Source organism: Podarcis filfolensis (assembly GCF_964270895.1).
Source record: "Podarcis filfolensis genome assembly, chromosome: 16".
In the NCBI taxonomy this organism is placed as follows: domain Eukaryota; kingdom Metazoa; phylum Chordata; class Lepidosauria; order Squamata; family Lacertidae; genus Podarcis; species Podarcis filfolensis.
In genome coordinates, this window is record NC_139620.1 from 3,446,200 (window position 1) to 3,465,024 (window position 18,825).

Sequence of the window (18,825 nt, forward strand, 5' to 3'; positions counted from 1 at the left end):
GTACTTGGCCTATGCTGGCAAGGCAGGCTGAGTGCAGCCATTAATAAACATAGAACAGTCAGTACCCTAACAAACAGGTAAGACATTCAGCAGGAGACAAGGAAGGGGAAGGTTGCCAGGGGGAAAAAGTGTCTTTTAAAATGAGGTTTTGAGCAGCAGCTTTTGGAAAGGAGGGGCCAGAACTCCATGCAGCAATTGGCTGGAGGAGGCTGCACCGAGAGACTGGGGGTGGGCATGACTGACTGCTGCCTTGGAAACAAGCTGGCTGAAGCTTTGAGGTGCAACGAGAGACACTATTGGGATATGATATTCTGCAGCACATCATAGACTCCAGGTATAAAGATGTGTAAAATAAACCATATTTCTTACAAGACACTAGCCTCAGCTGTGCCTCGATTTTCCCAATGGAAATGCAACAATGGTTGAGTGCCTGGAACTCCCTGAAATTTTGCTACAACTTGCAGAGATTGGGCTTTCCCTTGCTGGAGGGAACAGATGCTGGATAGCTATCTGGATGTTGTGTGCTGAGCAGGAGAGCCTAGATGCCTAGAAGTCTCCCTCCAGCTTTGATTCATTGACTAAACAATTTCAATCTATTTCAGTTTCTCATTTTTCCCAATCCTAACTTTAGTTATCCATATTTCTCCTTCAGCTTGTGTGTGTGTGTGTGTGTGTGTGTGTGTGTGTTTTAAGAAGCCCCTTAAGATATGCCAACATTTTAGTTTGCATTTCTCCCAACTGTTTTGTATGCAGTTTTCCAAAATGCGCATCTTTGGAAGCAGTTTTTCCAACTGCAGATTTTTCTAGGTTATTTTCACTAATATACACATTTTTGTGCACAGATGCAGAACTGCATTGCAAAATTAGGAGTGGGAATTTCAAAAGGTAAGTGAGCCAAAACACAGCTATTATTTTAGAAAGTGTTAGGTATGTTCACAGTAAAATGTGAACCAAACTGAATTTCTACCCCATTCCTACTCCACCGTGGCATTCAAAATGGCAGACCTGCTTATCAGGTTGAGTCAGTCCTGGAAGCTGAAGGAAAGCCTCTCCTCCCCACTTATTTAAGCAAATGTATATCCTGCATTTCCATCCACGTTGGCTAACAATATAAAATCCAAGAAACAATATCAAAACCCAATACAAACCAACCAACAAGGACTCCTGGTGTTATTTTTGAGGATGCTGTCTGTCAGCCATGGTGCCCCCACCCAAATAATCAATGAATCATTTTGTATGAGGTTTGTGGCATCCAGAAAATAAATTATTGCAAGATGACTGTGGCTGGCACTAGATGCCACTGCTTACTACAATCATCTTTGGATGCCATATAATTTTGCTTCCTGTGGAGTAAGGTTCCAAAGAGTTATTGCGAAAATATCAGTTATTTCTTTACAGTATTCTGAAAATGAACTTGGCAATCACAGAAAGATTGGGAGCACCCAGTGATGAGGCAGGAATCAACATTTAAAACAAACATTCTGAAAAGAGGCAGCTTGTTCAAGTTGTAAATATTTTATTGTGGCTATAAAATTGGAAGGTCTAAAACAAAGCACATGCACTGCAGACCTCTATAAACATTTAATCAGAAATCAATATGTTCTCGAGTCATACTTCCATTATGTTTCAAGAATTATATAGCATAAAATTTTTAAACATTTTCTCTACATTTTTTATAACACTTCTAGTAACAGAAAACAAAGTAACAAATGCTTTAAAAGTTAATTGCTAGCTCCAGAGAAAGTAAGATGTGCCTAAGAACTGTTGGAATCCATGGGGCTTAAGTCAATTTTGTGACATCTCATTCCACAGTACTTAGATGTGATTAACTTTTTCTGTGGATGAGGCTACTGGTTACAACATCCTTCCCCAAGCTGGTGTCCCGTCTCCCCCCATTTTTTGGACTACAACTCCTATCAGCCCTGGGACTGATGGGAGTTGCAGTCCCAAAATCTAAGAGGCTGAGTCACAAACCTTTAGCTTTTTCCTTCTTTTAATTCACATGGCAGTAATAATATTGCCTGAAATTTTTCCATTTGGAATCAATTTATCATAGTTTGTTCTTAAGGACATTTCCCTCTGGCCCAATTTAAACTGCTGTTGGGTCTCATTTCGCCTGTGCATGCAACATTAAGCACACTTGAGATTCATTGCCTGGGCACACTGTACAGGTAACAGCTCAGAGCCCCAAATTTAATGTGAGCCTGACTACATGAAATGCCACATGGGTATATTTTCTTGCACGCCCAATATTACATTTAAATCAGGCCTCAGATAAAGCAGCAGCTCTCTATCCACGCTGACAAGTGAAATTTACAAGACTAGATTTTACGTGTATCTGAATTAAAAGCCTGTACTCTTAACTGCAAATAAAAGCACTGAAAAATGTTGGCTGGTTTTAACAGGTTAAACTATACCCCCTCTAAAACATCAAAATACTGGATAAAATGAGAAAAACATTCTAGGGAGGGGGAGAAACGGGAAATAATAAACATTTGAAAGCCAATATCTAAATCCGCTCTTTTGGTTCACTGATTTTTCTCCGTTTGGGAACTGAGTCTTCACCAGAAAAGAACTCAAGATGATAAACCTTTTTTAAAAAGACAATGAAGTATTATTTAGTTAAACTCAGAGTAGAACCATTAAAATCAACATACTGACTTACTCTAATGCACCTAAATATTGTCCGGTAGAGCCCAATAATGCTGAGTTACAGAGAACAAAGAACTTTGTGTCCTCTCTGCTGGTTTTTCAGTGAAGGGTTTGCTACAATTGCCCTATAAACCATGCATCTGTGATATGTCATTGATCAAATGGGAATTTCAAATCTATCTGATCAAATAGGAACTATGCACTTTAACTGAGCAGAATTGTAAATCAGCCTCCCCCCACCCCAAAGCCTGACACCAGCACCAGGCTGTCACGATGACCCTGGGGTCAGATTCCTCATCTGCAGAGGATGAGAACAAGGACTCTGAAGCAGAAGGGGAAAGGGCATGCAGGGCCAGCCCCAGAAGCACTTTCAGATGAACCTGCTGGACCAGTGCGCCCTTGCCCCAGCCTGAGGATGTGGCACTGCCATTCTGTCTCAGAGGACTCCCCTGCAGAAGACTCAGAAAGGCCTGTAGCTCCCCTGCTTATCACAGTAGGAGACCAGTGCTGAAGGCCGGGTCCTTTAAGTAGAGCACCATCTTGCAGCACAGATGGCTATATCAATTAGACTGTCCCTGCCACTGCTATTGCTGCTGCTGCTACTACTGCTATACAGTGGTACCTCGGGTTACATATGCTTCAAGGTTACATACGCTTCAGGTTACAGACTCCGCTAACCCAGAAATAGCACCTCGGGTTAAGAACTTTGCTTCAGGATGAGAACAGAAATCTCACAACGGTGGCGCGGCAGCAGAGTGAGGCCCCATTAGCTAAAGTGTTCTTCAGGTTAAGAACAGTTTCAAGTTAAGAACGGACCTCTGGAACGAATTAAGTATGTAACCAGAGGTACCACTGTATAAGGTCTCAGTTTCAGCTTGTTCTCGTTGCTGGAGAAAGCTCAGAGCTCCATGTTCCCCAGAGCACAGCCTGAACCCTGCCTTGCATCCATCCAGCCTGACATTTCCCCCACCTCTTCTGGATTTTGCAGTGCTGTTCTCCAGCCAAGTATTGTGTACAAAAATATGTACACTGTGGCAAAGTGCACATATTATGCACAGATATTCCCCAGTATACACAATAATGTGTGCACTTTGCCCCAGTATACACAAAAATAGGTATACTGGGACAAAGTGCATAAAAGTGTACAAATTAGTGAAAAGAACATACAAAAGAGTATTATGTTAAGAAAAATTGTTTTGCAAAAATGTGTATATTCTGCAAATGTGTATAAAAAGGTAAAGGACCCCTGACAGTTAAGTCCAGTCACAGACGACTTTGGGGTTGCAGCGCTCATCTCGCTTTACTGGCCGAGGGAGCTGACGTTTGTCCGCAGACAGTTTTTCCGGGTCATGTGGCCAGCATGACTAAGCCGCTTCTGGCGAAACCAGAGCAGCACACGGAAACGCCGTTTACTTCCCACCGGAGCAGTACCTATTTATCTACTTGTACTTTGACGTGCTTTCAAACTGCTAGGTTGGCAGGAGCTGGGACCGAGCAACGGGAGCTCACCCCGTTGCGGGGATTCGAACCACCGACCTTCCGATCGGCAAGCCCTAGGCTCTGTGGTTTAGATCACAGCACCACCCAAATGTATATATAAGAAGAAATTGACACTGAAATTCAGATAAATTTTCATGAGGACTTTTAAAAAGAATTTCACAATTACCGCTCACTCTTCCAACCAGTGGGCGGGGTTTGCGACTCTGCATTGGCTTCCCATGCCAGGGTGACACCCCCTTTGGTTGCTGGCTTTACTCCACCCCCTCCCTGGCTACCCAATCGGCTGCTGGCTGGGGGGCAGAGCAAAGACCAGGTAGTGCAGGCTCCAGCTGACCATCTCTCCATTCAGTCTTTGGAGATGTAGAAATGTGGAGAAATCAACTGAAGGCCGGAAAAAATGAGGGGAATTGAGGGAAACCAAAACTGTCAGACTTGCCCATCCCTAACAGCAGGTAATACTCACCATTGTCCTAGATCTCAGGGTAAACAGGTTATGGAAAAGCAAGCCATAGAACTCAGTACCTGCCAGCAATACCTTAGCTCCAACCAAACTTTAACTAGCAAAGCCAAAAACAGCCAGTCCAGAAAAAGCAAAAACTTGTGTAGGAAAAGGATGTCACCATACTGGTTTCTGGAGCTGTCTTGCAACGTAAGCGGTTGTTGAGGGTCCTCTTTGGACAAGTTGTATTGAAGAGATATATATTTTAAACTGTCTGTCTCTCAGCAATTGTTTGGGCATCCCTGGGTTATTTGCCTCTTTCTCACTTTGGGAACTGCTGTTTCTGCTCTGGTCAGCCTCCCTGCCTGTGAAACGGAAGCTTTGAAGATGCAGACTGGGTGACAGCCAGCACCTTCAGAGGCTCCAGCTGGGAGGGAGAATCCAGAAGAAACACATCCCACCTCCACAAACCACATTTTGTTCTGTGCAGCCTCATTTGTTCACTATAATGGCTGCAATTGAAGGCATCATTTTGTCCACTTAAGGCCACAGTCCTAGGCACTGTTTGAACCCAATGAAGCACAGTGGGACTTCACCAAGTAAACATGCCTAGGGCAAGGTTGCACAGCAGGTCTCACTCAAATCAACAGGACTGACATGAGTGAAAACACAGTGGACGACAGCCCTATAAAATCACCTAATTTTCCAATATTGTAATTGCCCCTAAACAAAAAACTAGCAAACCAAGGCTTCTGGTTTTGCATAGAAATGTTGGATTGATAAAGACTGGAGATGGGGGCACCCACAGCAAGAACTCTTGTTACTTTCCTCATAATGCATGGAAAGAACTTACTGGCTTGCCCGATTCTGAGTTTCTTCTCTTCTGGGTTTCTCTGGGACACTTTGCTGCTAACTGAATTTTGTTGCTGCCTCCCTTGTCACCCTTGACAGAGACAGAAGAACCGTTAGCTCCAGGAGAGAGGTCTGCAGATGGCTATTAAGAAGCATGCTGTGCATCCGTAGGCTGTTACTCTTCCTCAACGTGTGTTAAAAAATTAATGAAGGACTCTTTAAGAGTGGCGACAGTAAGGGCAAGTCTTAGCTTGGTCATGACAACATTATGATTTACTTTCACCGCTGTACATCTGAAGGGCATTTCCTAAGATGCTGATTCTGGTGGAATCTTCCCCCACAATGTCTATAAGGTGAAAATGTCAGTAAAGCAACTGGCAGATGCCTACGAAGGTATGTTTCTGTACTGAACAGAGCGAAACTAGGAAAGGAGTGAGGGTAGAAACAACCTTAGTCTGATGGACAGAGAGTGTGGATGGACCCTCACTGTCTGTAAAAGAAATGAGCTGAAATCTTTACAAAACTTTTTCAGCTCAAAAGCAGGACCTTCGGGTTGTATGGTTTCATGCAACTTTCTTCCTAGGTTTCAGAGTCCAAGGCCTCCTTAGAAGCACAAACTATCAAAAACTTGTAGTAATCTAGTCCTGCAGCTTGTACAAAACTCAGCTTCTTACATTTTTAACATTACCTCCCTCAAAATCTTGCTATGGACAACAATAGCTTTGTCTATCTTTCACAAAGCCTAAGCTCTGGTATTTTATTGTTGAAAATAAACTAATGAATATGCTGCCCTACTGGTGCTGCTACTATTTATAATAAATGTTTAGGTTACCTCCAGACTGTTATTATTTTGTGGGACGGATTCAATGGCATATTAGGAATTTAGCTTTATGAAATTTAAGTTGATTTAAAGCACTCTGGAGCAACAAATCCACTTTAAAAAGACAGCAGACCCTTTGTGGTAAGGAACGTGATGGAGAAATGCACTAAAAAAGTGTGGGATGAATGATCAATTGATGGGAAGAGGTATATAACCTCCCTGCAAACAAATCAGGATAAATGCTCAATAAATAGGGCATCTGAAGGAGCCTTAGTTAGTGTCCAAACATGCTGGACATGCATTGGCACTGGAGCCTAAATCAAATATTTTCCAAGAGCTCAGTATGAAGCTGTGAGAAGAAATCTGGGCTTTGATGCTGAGCACCTAGGTTCAGCTGTGCAGCTTATCACGTGGCCTTACGAAAATCACAAGCTTGCTGAAAGGATAACTAAGGCACTGCATTTGGAGTACTATTGCGGAGGAAATGCTATGGAAATAAATGAATACATTATTAAAAATAATAGAATTAATAATAATCCTGACTCCAACTTGCGCAACAGTAGCAAAATTGAGGTAACCTGAAAACTGAGCTAAGCCTTAAAGAACAGGGTTTGTATTGTAAAAATCTAAGTTATGCATCCCTTAAATTTTTTATCTCATTCAGATCATGCAACAGAATAGTTCGTTAATTATTTTAAAAATGACACTAACTGTGTTGCCTTTAAACTTCCTTCCACTTCGGGTCTTTCCCTCAGCTACTTCAAGTTCTGATGTCTTATTAATTAGATGTTCCACCTAAAAACAGTTAAATAAACAAAGAGAACAGCTTTTTAAAAGAGAACAGCTTTGGTTTGGGCTCTTGGAATGAGGACAAACATACCTACACAGTTTTGTATGTGATTTTGCCAAATATACACCCATACAAACAATATCTACATACATTTTGCAGGAACTCTTCCGCTAATTGTCAGATTGTGTTGCACTTGTTAAATCTAGTAAATATTTATCCAGCCACAAAAAAGTAAATCCAAAAAACTAAATGAGAACAAAACATTGGCAAAGAATAAAAAGGCAGCTTTATACCTGAGAACTATTGATGGAGAAAGTTTGGCTATCTTCTATCCTCATGTCTTCATCTTCTTCACACACTAAATTAAGTTCTAGGAATGGCATTGGGAGAAAATTGTACAAATTCTCAGAACACTGAATAAACAAAGAGTTTAGATTTCTGTACATAAGTAGAATGTTCTTAAAAGAGGATTGACAGATACATTGACAAGGCTCTAGTCTTCTCTGAGTGAGAGGCAGGCCTCTTCCAGAAGGCGCAGGCAGTTGCTAAGGAGACAAAAACTGCTGAAGATATTAACTGTGAGGAATGTGGTCCTTCCTCCTCTGCTGTCATTACAAGTTCAGGATGTGAAAGTAGTCTAAACATGTGGGAAGGTTCATTCTTGGGGGAAAGGACATCACTAAGTGGTAGAGCACACATATTGCATGCAGAAGGTCCCAGGTTCAATCTTTGGCATCTCCAGGTAAGCATGGGAACAACTTCTGCCTGAAATCCTGCAGAGCCACTGCCCATTGGTGTAGACAGTACTAAGCTAGATGAACCAATGAATGTGACTTAGTCTAAGGCAGCTTCCTAGGTTTCTAAAAGCAATGGTTGTAGCTCAGTGGTAGAGCACCTGATGTCCAGGTTCAATCTCTGGCATCTCCAAGAAGAGCTGGGAATGACCTCTTGCCTGAAACCCTGAAAAGTCATTGGCAGTCAGTGTAGGCAATACTGAGCTAGATTGACCAATGGTCTGACTTGGTATTTAGCAGCTTCCTGTGTTCCTATCTTCTAACCCAAGTCCTGAGCAGAGTGTCATGCACAGTTTCATAAAAATAAAGAGGTGTGCAGAAAAGGTGTTGCCATGGAGAACACATCACCGTGTACCAATATGAAAGCAAAACACTCCTAGATAACATATGCTCTGTGTACCTTTAGTATGAGGAACCCTGTGTGTGTTTTGCTGCTCCCTCATTCTGTTTTCTGCAATAAAATCTTCCTGTGTAAAGAACACAAACAAGAACGTCTTCAACAAAGCTGAAATGTACCTGTAAAAGCATTTTGTTAAGGATAGGCAATGCAAATACTGTCAAAATTTCAAATAATAATAACTCCATACATCATTACAAAACTATAAAAATAAATTTCAAACCCTTACATCCATTTTATCAAGATGCTGTGGCTTTGTGGAAGTCAATTCCTTCCCTTGCCTTAATAAGTCTGCATCGATGCACTCCATTCGATCTTTTTCCGTCGTCACTTTAACTTTCATCGTATGAAAAGGGGTTGGAACCTCACCAACGCTTAGGTACATTGGCTCCCCCTCGAATGCCACTGCTTCACAATGACCCTCTTTGAATCCTGGAGGGTGGTAATCAGGAGGCGTAACTAAAAAGGAAAGTTGGTGATATTTCATAATGGGAAACATTTGTTTCATCAGCAATTATTCTGACATATTGATGTTGAACAGAATTAAAATTTGAAATGGTACCTTCATCATAATAGAACAGCTTCATCGTCAGACAGACATCACCAGGCAGAGGGCCCAGGTTCTGCATGAGGACATAAATCTTTCGTAGCATCAGGATACTAGCTTTCTTAGTACTTGTGCACGTGTTGTTGGAATTACTTCCATTGTTTTTACTAGAAAAAACAAAACCATCCATTATTTGAAAGCAAGGGCAGCTGGTGCCTCTACTAGCAATACTGGAAATGGAAACAGGAGAATTCTTACATCCCTAGCCCTTACCCACAAAGAATGGCTTTACTTTCCTTCTTCCCATCCTCCACTCTCCTGATCTGTCTAAGCAACATGCCCCAGCCCACCATGGTTTAAAGCAGTCAGGACCCACTATTGACTCTGAGCCTGATCTAAACTAGATAACAATGGTAGCATTACACTCCCCACATACAAACACATGGTAAAGTATTTAAGAAATTTTAAAATGCATGTTTGGGTTAAAGGTAGGTCATGGGCTGAAAATGGTGAAGACAATTGTTTAAAGTACTGTATCTATATTCTGGAAGTCAAATCCATTAGGTACAGGAGAAATTGGGAACCGATAAAACTGCATATTTGCTATTTGATAATATTTCCTGAGCCTTTCTAATAAATGTGACTAGAAACCAGTTGAAGGCTGATTGTTATTGAGCATTTGTTCTGCAGCAATTAAATGCCTTCTCTTTGGTGAACACAGGGACATATTAACATCCAGTTTCTAGAATCAAAGAATACATGTTGGCTTTTCTCAGCTTGCTAGAACAGCCTGGCAGAGAAATGTCTTGTATAACTGCCTGATGAAAACAGTGGGGTAGGAGAGGAGAGAATACCTTGTGAAATCCATAGATGGTCCTTGATCACTGTATTTGAACTTAAATTGGTAGCACTCTGTAACAGTCTAAACACAAAACATAGTAGTTACGTATCAAGTGCCGAAAATTGGAAACAGCAAGTAGAATGCAGCACCAAGTCTAACAAATCCTCCGCCTTTGAATGTCCTCCAGTAAGCTCAGGGTGGAGGACATGGGCTCTCTTTCCCCTGTTTTATGGTCATAACAACCCAAGTGAGGTAGGTCAGGCAGAACAAGAGTGACAGGTCCTGAAGTGAGTTTCATGGCTGAGTGGGGTGTTGAATCCAGGTCTCCACAATCTGAATCTAAGCACTTTGGCTCTCAGGAGTAATGTATACTGATAGTTAATAATTTTAAACTCATTGTATCTAAAGTGAACAAGCAATATGGATACTTAACTGCACTACTGAACACAATGGGTTGCATCTGGTGTTGGTCCTAGACCCACTGAAATTAATCAACATGACTAACTTATGTATATCAATTTCAACCTAGCTGGATATCACTCATTGGTCTGAAATCTCTTTTAGAGCCTTTGATGACAGAAGGCTGGGTTTGACTCTTTTAAATAGACTTCATCCAGAGTGGATGTTAATGATAGCTTCCAGGCCACCCAAACTGTCAATTCACAAGCCAAACCAGCAATTTGTTTCAAGGCTTCCCTGCACCATTCACTTTCATGGAAGAAAGATCCACTTTCTTTAAACAACATCAGTATAAAAAAAAATGGAATGTCCTTCATCATGGAGTTTGATTTGATGCTGGCCTAAGTACTGCATTCCAGTTTTAATCCCTTTTTCATTACCAGCTTTCCTTTGTGATCATTTGGATATTCTTTTTTAAAAAACAATGCACACTTTTCTAATGGAATTAGGGTCAGCAGAAGCAAATAATAAGAGAAAAGATTGCCATAAAGTTTGGGCTGCAACATTTAATATGTAGAATTCATCTTCTTTAATATTATTCTAATTATCACATCAAATAGAGGAAGAGTGACACCTAGTGGCTGGATTTTTTAATCCTTATCTGTGGCAAGGGATATACCTGGGGAAGAGAACTTGCGGTTCTCCAGATGCTGTTGGACTCCCAGCTCCCATCAGCCTCAGCCAGCCTGGAAAATCATCTGTGATGATGGGAGTTGTAGTCCAGCAACACCTGGACTGCCACAGGTTCCCCCCCTCAGCAATATACACTTGATACACTCTTCCCTTGTTCCCAAAGAAAGGAAGAGTCAAACTCGACAAGAAGTGATTGGCTCTCCTGAAGTTTCCTCCCCACCCTACCCCTTTAGCCAAGGGGATGAATTAGATGAGGACCGCAGCCGCTGGTTTCCCCCCAAACAATGTATTCCCAATCTGAATCCACCACTTTTATAAAGCTGGTTGCAGATTAGTGTTTGAAAAAGGAGGTGGTGTTGGAATGTAGAGATGGTGAGAAAATAGTCCAATTACAGTAAATTTCAGAAACCGTTCCCTTCAAATGGCTGTTTAATGATTTATATTAGAGCTGTCCTTTGATCTTTCATAGTGGTCACTGTCAGATGCACTGAATGATCTTACAATCCACATTTGTCGACATGTGTCTCTTACAGCATGTCTCTTCACAAAAAGTATGTATTGATCCAGGACAAAACATCTGCAATATAAAATGTGCACTTATGAATGCAAAATCATAAACTTACCTGAGGATCATCCTGGTTGGTGTAGACCTGTATTTAAAAGATAAACAACATAATCAGGACAATACCAAATACAATACAGCATATGAATTATTAATTAATTTTGAAAGGTGGATGTGTATAAATATATATTAAACTTACTGCTAAGACGATTAATCTGAGCTATTTACACAAAACAATAAAGAAAATAAATTAGAAATTAAAAGCATTATAGTGTGTTTACTATAATGAAATTGCTAAGATGAATCTGTGAACACAGTTACTCATTAAAGATAAAACCATATTTAACTTACATATTTTTTCTGCAGTGCATCATAGCATCCCAGCATCCTGCAAAAATCATAAAATGCTACTGCTTCACACAAATATATGCATTTTGGGTTTTTTAATCCCATTCATCTGTATCTATTGTGCAATTTTTCAATCCTGCTTTTATTCATTAAATGCTTACCATTATTTTATGGGCCTGACAAAGACAGCAATTGGATTCCTATTTACACTGAGTGAAATCCTCAACTACACACACACACACACACACACACACACACACACACACAACTTTCATCTCTAGCCAGCACCCTGAAGCCAAAATCTGCTTTGGCCACATCACTGTCCCTTAAATCTCTGAAATGCCTTCCTCTCCACTCCTAAATCCTGCACAAGCCCCTTTATCATTCCACTCTTCTCCCCAGAAAAATCCCCACCTACAGTACAACCATTTATCCTCCAGCTCTATCACTCTGAAATGTCTGAAGTTCTTCTGCTCTCTCAAATGACATTTTTGTTCTTCTCTTAGTCCTTCTGAAGCCTGGAACTGTTTCCCAGAATGCCACCATCATGCCACCTCTCTTACTTCCTTTAAATTCTAGCCTTTCCATTCCCTCATCTGTACTATACATTTAAAGCAGTATCATACCATTTTAAACAGTCATTGATTCTTTCAAAGAGTCCAGTGAAATTTTCGCCTCACAGAGCTACAATTTCCAGAGTGGTTTAAATATCAATCCCTCTTTCCAGGCCAGGGAACTCTAAGAATCTTTGTGAGGGTTATGGCAGGACGGGGAGTCTCCTAACACTTCTCAGCACCCTTAATTAACTACAGTTCTAAGGATATTTTGGGTGAAGCTATCACTGTCTAAAGTGGTATGATACTGCTATAAATGTATAGTGCTGTGTTAGAAACTGAGATAAGAAAGCTAGGAGCTAAATGGCACCCTAAATCTAGGTTATGGGTGCAACAAGGGAAAGTCTAGGCATGGTGGTTTTTTTTAATAACGAGAATACAAAGCTGGAAATGAACTGCAGCTACAATATTATGTTCATTTTTCACATGGTCTAGTCCTTCGCCTGCCCACCCCCTAATATTCTTAAGAGGGTCTCATCTCCAGTCTTCAGAAAGCGGCTGGAAGTGGGGAGGAAAAGGTCTTCCTTTCCTTCCACTCTGCCGTTTTAATATGAAATCTTTGGCACAGTACTGGGCCCAGAGCTCAGAAACTGCTCACACTAATGAAATTCCCTGTCGCAAAATGAGCCTAGAACAATGGGAGTTTTGAACACTGGTATAGTGCGGATGGGGGCAGCACATAGTACCAAACCTAAGCACATATACCGGTATGTCACCTCTTGTTCCCTTGTTCAAACCTGACTCCATTTCCCTTCATCTGTTTTCTCATGTTGAATTACAGACTGTAAGCTCCCTGCGGTAGGGACCTATTCTCTAATTATTTGCAAAGTGGAAATCACAAAAAACCTACCATTTCACCAGCTGACTGGAGCCAGGGCAGTTTTTATCTTCCCGCAGTATTTTCACACAGAGGTCTTAAAATACAATCAAAATACATTTGATAAATCTTAACTACAACATTGATAATGCTATTACTGACAACTTTTTCTGTTCTTTACACAAGCACAGAATGGAAAGGGAGAATCACTCAACAGCAGTTTGCAAAAATAACCCTGCACTTTCAAATAATTATTTGATTACATGTTTTTGCATATTTTAAGGATTGTCCTATATTGATTGCATGGTTTTATTGTTTTTTGGGGATTGCACCCTGCTTTGGGATCATATTCTGCTGGAAAGCAGGTCACAAATGTTTATAAGTAAATACATAACAATAGCTTAAAGCTCTGGGGTATCACTGTGTAGTAACTTCTGAAGATCACAGTCTGGTGTGTTTATCAGCTACACTACAGAGAAAGTTTGCTCTTTTTGGAAAAGTCATTACCATCAATATATCTTGTTCCATATGCACTTTCTGGAAATATCCCTCTTAGGTAGGTAATGCAGGATACAGCTATTGCCAGCAGTCTTTTCACTAATACTAGAGATTGCTGCTCAGTTGATATTTTGTTGGGAAATATTATTGCACTCTAAAAGGTAAAGAAGAAAGAATTAAGAAGAGCATGGATTCAGATTAGCTCTACACATTCTTATGTCAATAAATATGCAAGTGCCTAACTCACTGCAACCTTCTGTGCATCATACTGAGTTGATCTAAACACAATGGTTACCATAAACATATAATTACTGTAAAAAAAAACAACTTATTAAATGGTAAGAGAAATTAAATTTTTGAAATGGAACTATACCAGAGAGGTTCTTTGCTTCTGAGCAGTTGCCATATTTCCTGGTCTTAGTCACCTGTTGATAAAAAATGTTGTGTTAGTATATACAGTGTTTTGGTGAGAAATTCGTTTCTCAGGCCTGAGTATTCTTGGCATTGACAGAGGCTATTCATTAGCCTTTAAAAGTAACATTTTGCCTATGCACAGCATCTTGTGAGAAAAGCGGAGAAAAGCTGTTTTGGATTTTTAGAAGACAAAAGAAGTTTTGGACAGTTTTGAGGCCTGGGGCGATTATTGAAGCCTGGGGTGATTTCAGACAGGATTTGGGTATCCTGTCCCTTCACTGGGAGTAGACTCTCTTTTTATAAAATGCCCCACTTGGTTTAAAATGAACACATTATTTATTTAATATGTATTTATATATTATTAAAATGCTTTATGCTGCCTCTAATATCACAGATGAAGAGTTTTAATAGTTTTAGACTATATTTTATTGGTTGTATTTTTTCCCCAGCCGGGACCATACCTCTTCTGCCCTGCCCTGCCCTGCCCGCTCCTTGAGGGTAGTAACCAGAGTTTGTTGAAATTAATGACCATGACTAGCTTCAATGTATTCATTTCCGTCTACTCTGAGTAGAACTGAGTTAGGATACAACCCAGAGTGCTCTTGGCCTGGCTGAAATGTGTTTTTGACCTGTGATGACCGTGCATGCCTCTTGCTTGCCTGGGTGAACGATAAAATCACCGAGGCTTTTCATTTAACAATTCAGCAGTATATAAATTTTATGGAATAAATAAATAGAGAATCAGAGTGGGAAAGAACCTCGAGGGTCATCCAGTCCAACCCCCAGCAGTGCAGAAATCTCAGCTAAAGCCTCCATGACAGACGGCCACCCAACCTCTGCTTAAAAACCTCCAAGGAAGGAGAAATGTGTGGGTCTGCACAGGACAGAACCTCTCCTGGACAATGACAGTTCTCTTTCTCAAGCTCTGGGAGGAAGACCTTTCATTGCCTACAGACAGCCACCCAATCTTAAACAACTCCTAACCCACAATAATACTACAACCAGACGTAACACGGACACTGGCACCAGAGCCTGCAATAAACCCAGATGCCAACTTTGCTGCCACATACACCCGGACAACACCATTACTGGCCCCAACAACATCACACATACCATCTCGGGACTATTTAATTGCTCATCGTCTGACATTGTATATGCCATCAAATGCCAACAGTGTCCTTCAGCTCTCTATATTGGACAAACAGGCCAAACCTTACACCAAAGAATAAACGGACATAAATCGGACATCAAGAATCACAAGACAGAGAAACCAGTAGGAGAACACTTCAATCTCCCAGGACATTCTATACAAGATCTCAAAGTAGCTGTATTACTACAAAGGAATTTCAGAAATAGACTGGAAAGAGAAGCTGCTGAATTGCAACTCGTTACCAAACTTAAAACCATGGAGAGACCTGGTCTGAACAAAGACATTGGGTTCTTATCTCATTATACATGACAAAGCCATTTTTCACCTTCTCACCCCTTGCTTTTTCCTGTAAGACCTATTGCAGTCGTTAAGAGTCGTCAACAGGCTCATCACAGCTATCTGCCAATCACCCATTCCCACCACCCTTCTGAGTAATACCCCTCCCCACCTTCTCACTATATAGAAGGATCTGGCAACTTCTGTTTCAGTGTATCTGAAGAAGTGTGCATGCACACGAAAGCTCATACCAAGAACTAACTTAGTTGGTCTTTAAGGTGCTACTGGAAGGGAAAAAAATTTTTTGTTTTGACTATGGCAGACCAACACGGCTACCTATCTGTAACTGGTCTGCACAGGAACACTCTTGTCTTTTTTGTGTGTGCAGAAACTGCCCTACTGCTCAAAGGCAAGAGTCAGATCCGCTGCAAGTTTGCCTCTGGCCCACCCACCCGCCATTGGCGGGGCAAAGCTAGGCTTTATTTCTCCTGGGTCAGAGACCCAGTTTGGCACACACAACCCACACCTTTACGTCATAGCTGTCAATTTTTCGCTTTTCTTGCGAGGAATCCTATTCGGAAGAAGGGAATTTCCCTTAAAAAAAGAGAAACGTTGTCAGCTATGATTTAGGTACACATGCACACAGGCTGAGGGCCTCATTGGTGCCCTTCTGGAAGCTGCACCTAGGACAAAAAAACCCTGCTAGAACCATAGCTGTCAACTTTTGGATTTCAAAATAAGGGATCAGCAGCCTCACCTGTCCGGGGGACAGTCTATGGGATATCAAACAATCTGGGATAGCAACGGGAAGCAGCGCTGGAATAAGGGAATTTCCCACAAAAAAAGGGAAGGTTGACAGCTATGACTAGAACCCCCCATAGCTACCTGGAAAAAGGAACATGGCTCCTCTTTCCCATCTGGGCATTCTTATTATCTCTTACACCAGGAATGTGGAACCTTTGCTCCCTGCCATGGGCATAGCCAGGATTTATGTTGGATGGGGAGAGAACACTATCTGTGCTGGAATTGTTCAGTTATAGTTAAGGTTTTTTAAAATTTATTTACTTGATTTAGTGTGGGGAGCAGCTGCGGCCGGCCCCAGATGTTGATGAACTACAACTCCCATCATCCCTAGCAAGCATGGCCAAAGACAAGGGGTGATGGGAGTTGTAGTCCAGCAAATATCGAGCGAGCCAAAGTTTTCCCACGCATAACCTATTTGTTGTTGAGTCTTTTCTCGATTGAAATTGTTCCCTCATCCCCGCCAGCTATTTACTCCACTGAGGGAGGAAAAACACCACTGAAGCTTGGGAGGGACGAGGGGAGCAAATTAGATCTAAGAAAAGTATAGGACGAGGGAAGGCTCGCATATTATCTACCAACCTCTGGGCATTAAGAGCCCAGCTGCAAAAGTCAACTGGGAAGTTGGCAGCAGCAGCCCTGAGGTTTACGATAGAGATGGAGTGTAATATATAAAATGGGGGGAAGTTCAGGTGCAGAAGCACTCCTGAGAGACCGCGTCTGACTTGAGGCGATTAAAAACAGCCAAGCCATGTAGCGCACGATGCGGTTTTTTTGCCGTGGGGCGGGCGGGGTGGCGATTTAGGACGGCCGTGCTTATAATAATAGTAGTAATTTTTATTTATACCCCGCCCTCCCCAGCAAGGCCGGGCTCAGGGCGGCTAACAAGCAGTAATAAAAACAAGTTATAAGCAGACGACGTTAAATAAAAATCATTCAGGGGTATTAATTTATTTAAAACAGACGCCCTTACATCATATATACAGACTGTAGTATTTTGTTTTATTTTTAACTATTTCATGGCGATTCCCGCACGCTTTTCAAAATCCTTTTTCCTCTCAGCAAAAAGCGGGGATTTTTAGGCTCCTCGCGCGCGCGCCTCCCGCTTTCCCGCCTTTTTTCGCTCCTCCGACGGTTTAACGGACGGCCGCCCTTCCCGCTCCGCCGCCTGAACTTTCCCGCCTTTTTTACACCTCAGGCGACCCAACTCAGTCGCTCAGGGCAAAACCTATTCAGACTGAAGGGTGTACACTGTCAACAACAATAATTCTTTCCTTCCTTAGCTGACATTTTATTTACCCTCTCCGGAGTTACTTAATAAAGCCACACTTCTGTTTTTTCCACCAAAATGGTCCCCGTCTTATGGTGACTTTTAACGCTATCAGAAGCAAATCGCCACCAATCACTATTGTAATCTGGCGGTTTTTACCTTATCATAGATGTTAACTATTTTTGGAAGGTTTTAAATAGGTTGATTTTTTTAAAAAACTGAAACTTTCATTGTCTTATTCTTCTAAACTGCTTTGAGGTTCATTCGTTTTTACAATCAAGCGACATAAATCTCATAAAATCAAAAAAATAATTATTACTGGGTTGCATTCAATGCTAGTTCTTTTCAGAGCAGGCCCATTGAAGTTAATAGACCTAACTTGCTTCCCTCAATTTCAATGGCTCTACTCTGAGTAGAACTTGAGCTGGCTACAACCCCTTATTGTTTTAAAATAGTTCCTTAACAGAAGTGGGGTGTAAGTATAAAATGGCATTGTTCTTTGAAACCATGTCTCACTTAAAAGAAATATCATCTTTTTCTCTCCACCCTCAGCTCTGTGCCTTTCTATAAGCGGAGCCTGTTTTAATTTCATGCCAGGCATGGTTTGAAAAGCACACAGAATATTTTTTCGGTGGAGAAGCGCTGCAGCCCCCTCTTAGACAAGGGAAAATACACTTTTAAGGACATATATATGTACACTTCATGCCCACATACTCAGAGGGACTGCCCTCAACCTCCGTCATGGCTAATAAGTTTGCAAACTGACCAGAAAAAAAATATATAGCAGCTTCTTCTCCACCTTTAACAGAAATCAGAATGTGACATTTTTCATGGCATGGAATTCAAATGATTTTAGCCCTAGCTACAGATCAAATTGCTGCTCAAGACAACCCTACCCTAGGTCTGATATAGATATAGACAGCAATTATTTTATAAAGTCAAGAGTAGTTGAATAGGATGGGCTGTGCTGGTTGAGTACCCTATAAGGCCTTCCTTGTATCTGTGTGTCCAAGTTGGCCAGTTTCCCACTGGTGAATGAAAAAAACACTCTGCGCATCCTCAGAGAACATTTCCTCAATTACCTTCTTACCTCCTCTGCTAAACTGACATTGAAAACAGGGCAAAGTCAAGTACGGCTCTTTCATGCCACACCTTCCACAAAGAAAGTCTTTTCACACATATTTTTGAAAGAACAGGGTTAACGTCTAAACCAGGGGAGTATAAAAGGGTGTTAGGGTATTTTTGTGTGTAGAGAGATATATGGTAGATGTGAGAAGGGAAATTTATCCAATTACTGTTCCTCAGAGATACTGAATGAAGAGGAGAGTGCTCAGTTTTCTTTACTGTGAGG

General features: G+C 41.3%; 1 protein-coding gene across 2 annotated transcripts; it reads right to left on the minus strand.

The window, feature by feature from the left end:
* Positions 1 to 1,496: 1,496 nt before the first annotated feature.
* HORMAD1 (HORMA domain containing 1) lies at positions 1,497 to 18,018 on the minus strand. 2 transcript variants are annotated; one of them, XM_083591427.1, is made up of 15 exons: positions 17,178 to 18,018; positions 13,937 to 13,988; positions 13,573 to 13,717; positions 13,099 to 13,162; positions 11,638 to 11,674; positions 11,486 to 11,506; positions 11,348 to 11,374; positions 9,646 to 9,713; positions 8,807 to 8,958; positions 8,474 to 8,703; positions 8,248 to 8,314; positions 7,347 to 7,423; positions 6,975 to 7,058; positions 5,445 to 5,534; positions 1,497 to 2,590 (listed from the first exon to the last, which is right to left on the minus strand). In XM_083591427.1, the coding sequence occupies exons 2-15, from the start codon at positions 13,967 to 13,969 to the stop codon at positions 2,510 to 2,512; spliced, it is 1,176 nt and encodes a 391-aa protein (XP_083447553.1). In that variant the 5' UTR covers positions 13,970 to 13,988; positions 17,178 to 18,018; the 3' UTR covers positions 1,497 to 2,509. The 2 variants fall into 2 exon arrangements, with proteins under 2 accessions (XP_083447553.1, XP_083447552.1); XM_083591426.1 differs by lacking the exon at positions 17,178 to 18,018 and adding an exon at positions 16,783 to 16,976.
* Between the last annotated feature and the right edge of the window lie 807 nt (positions 18,019 to 18,825).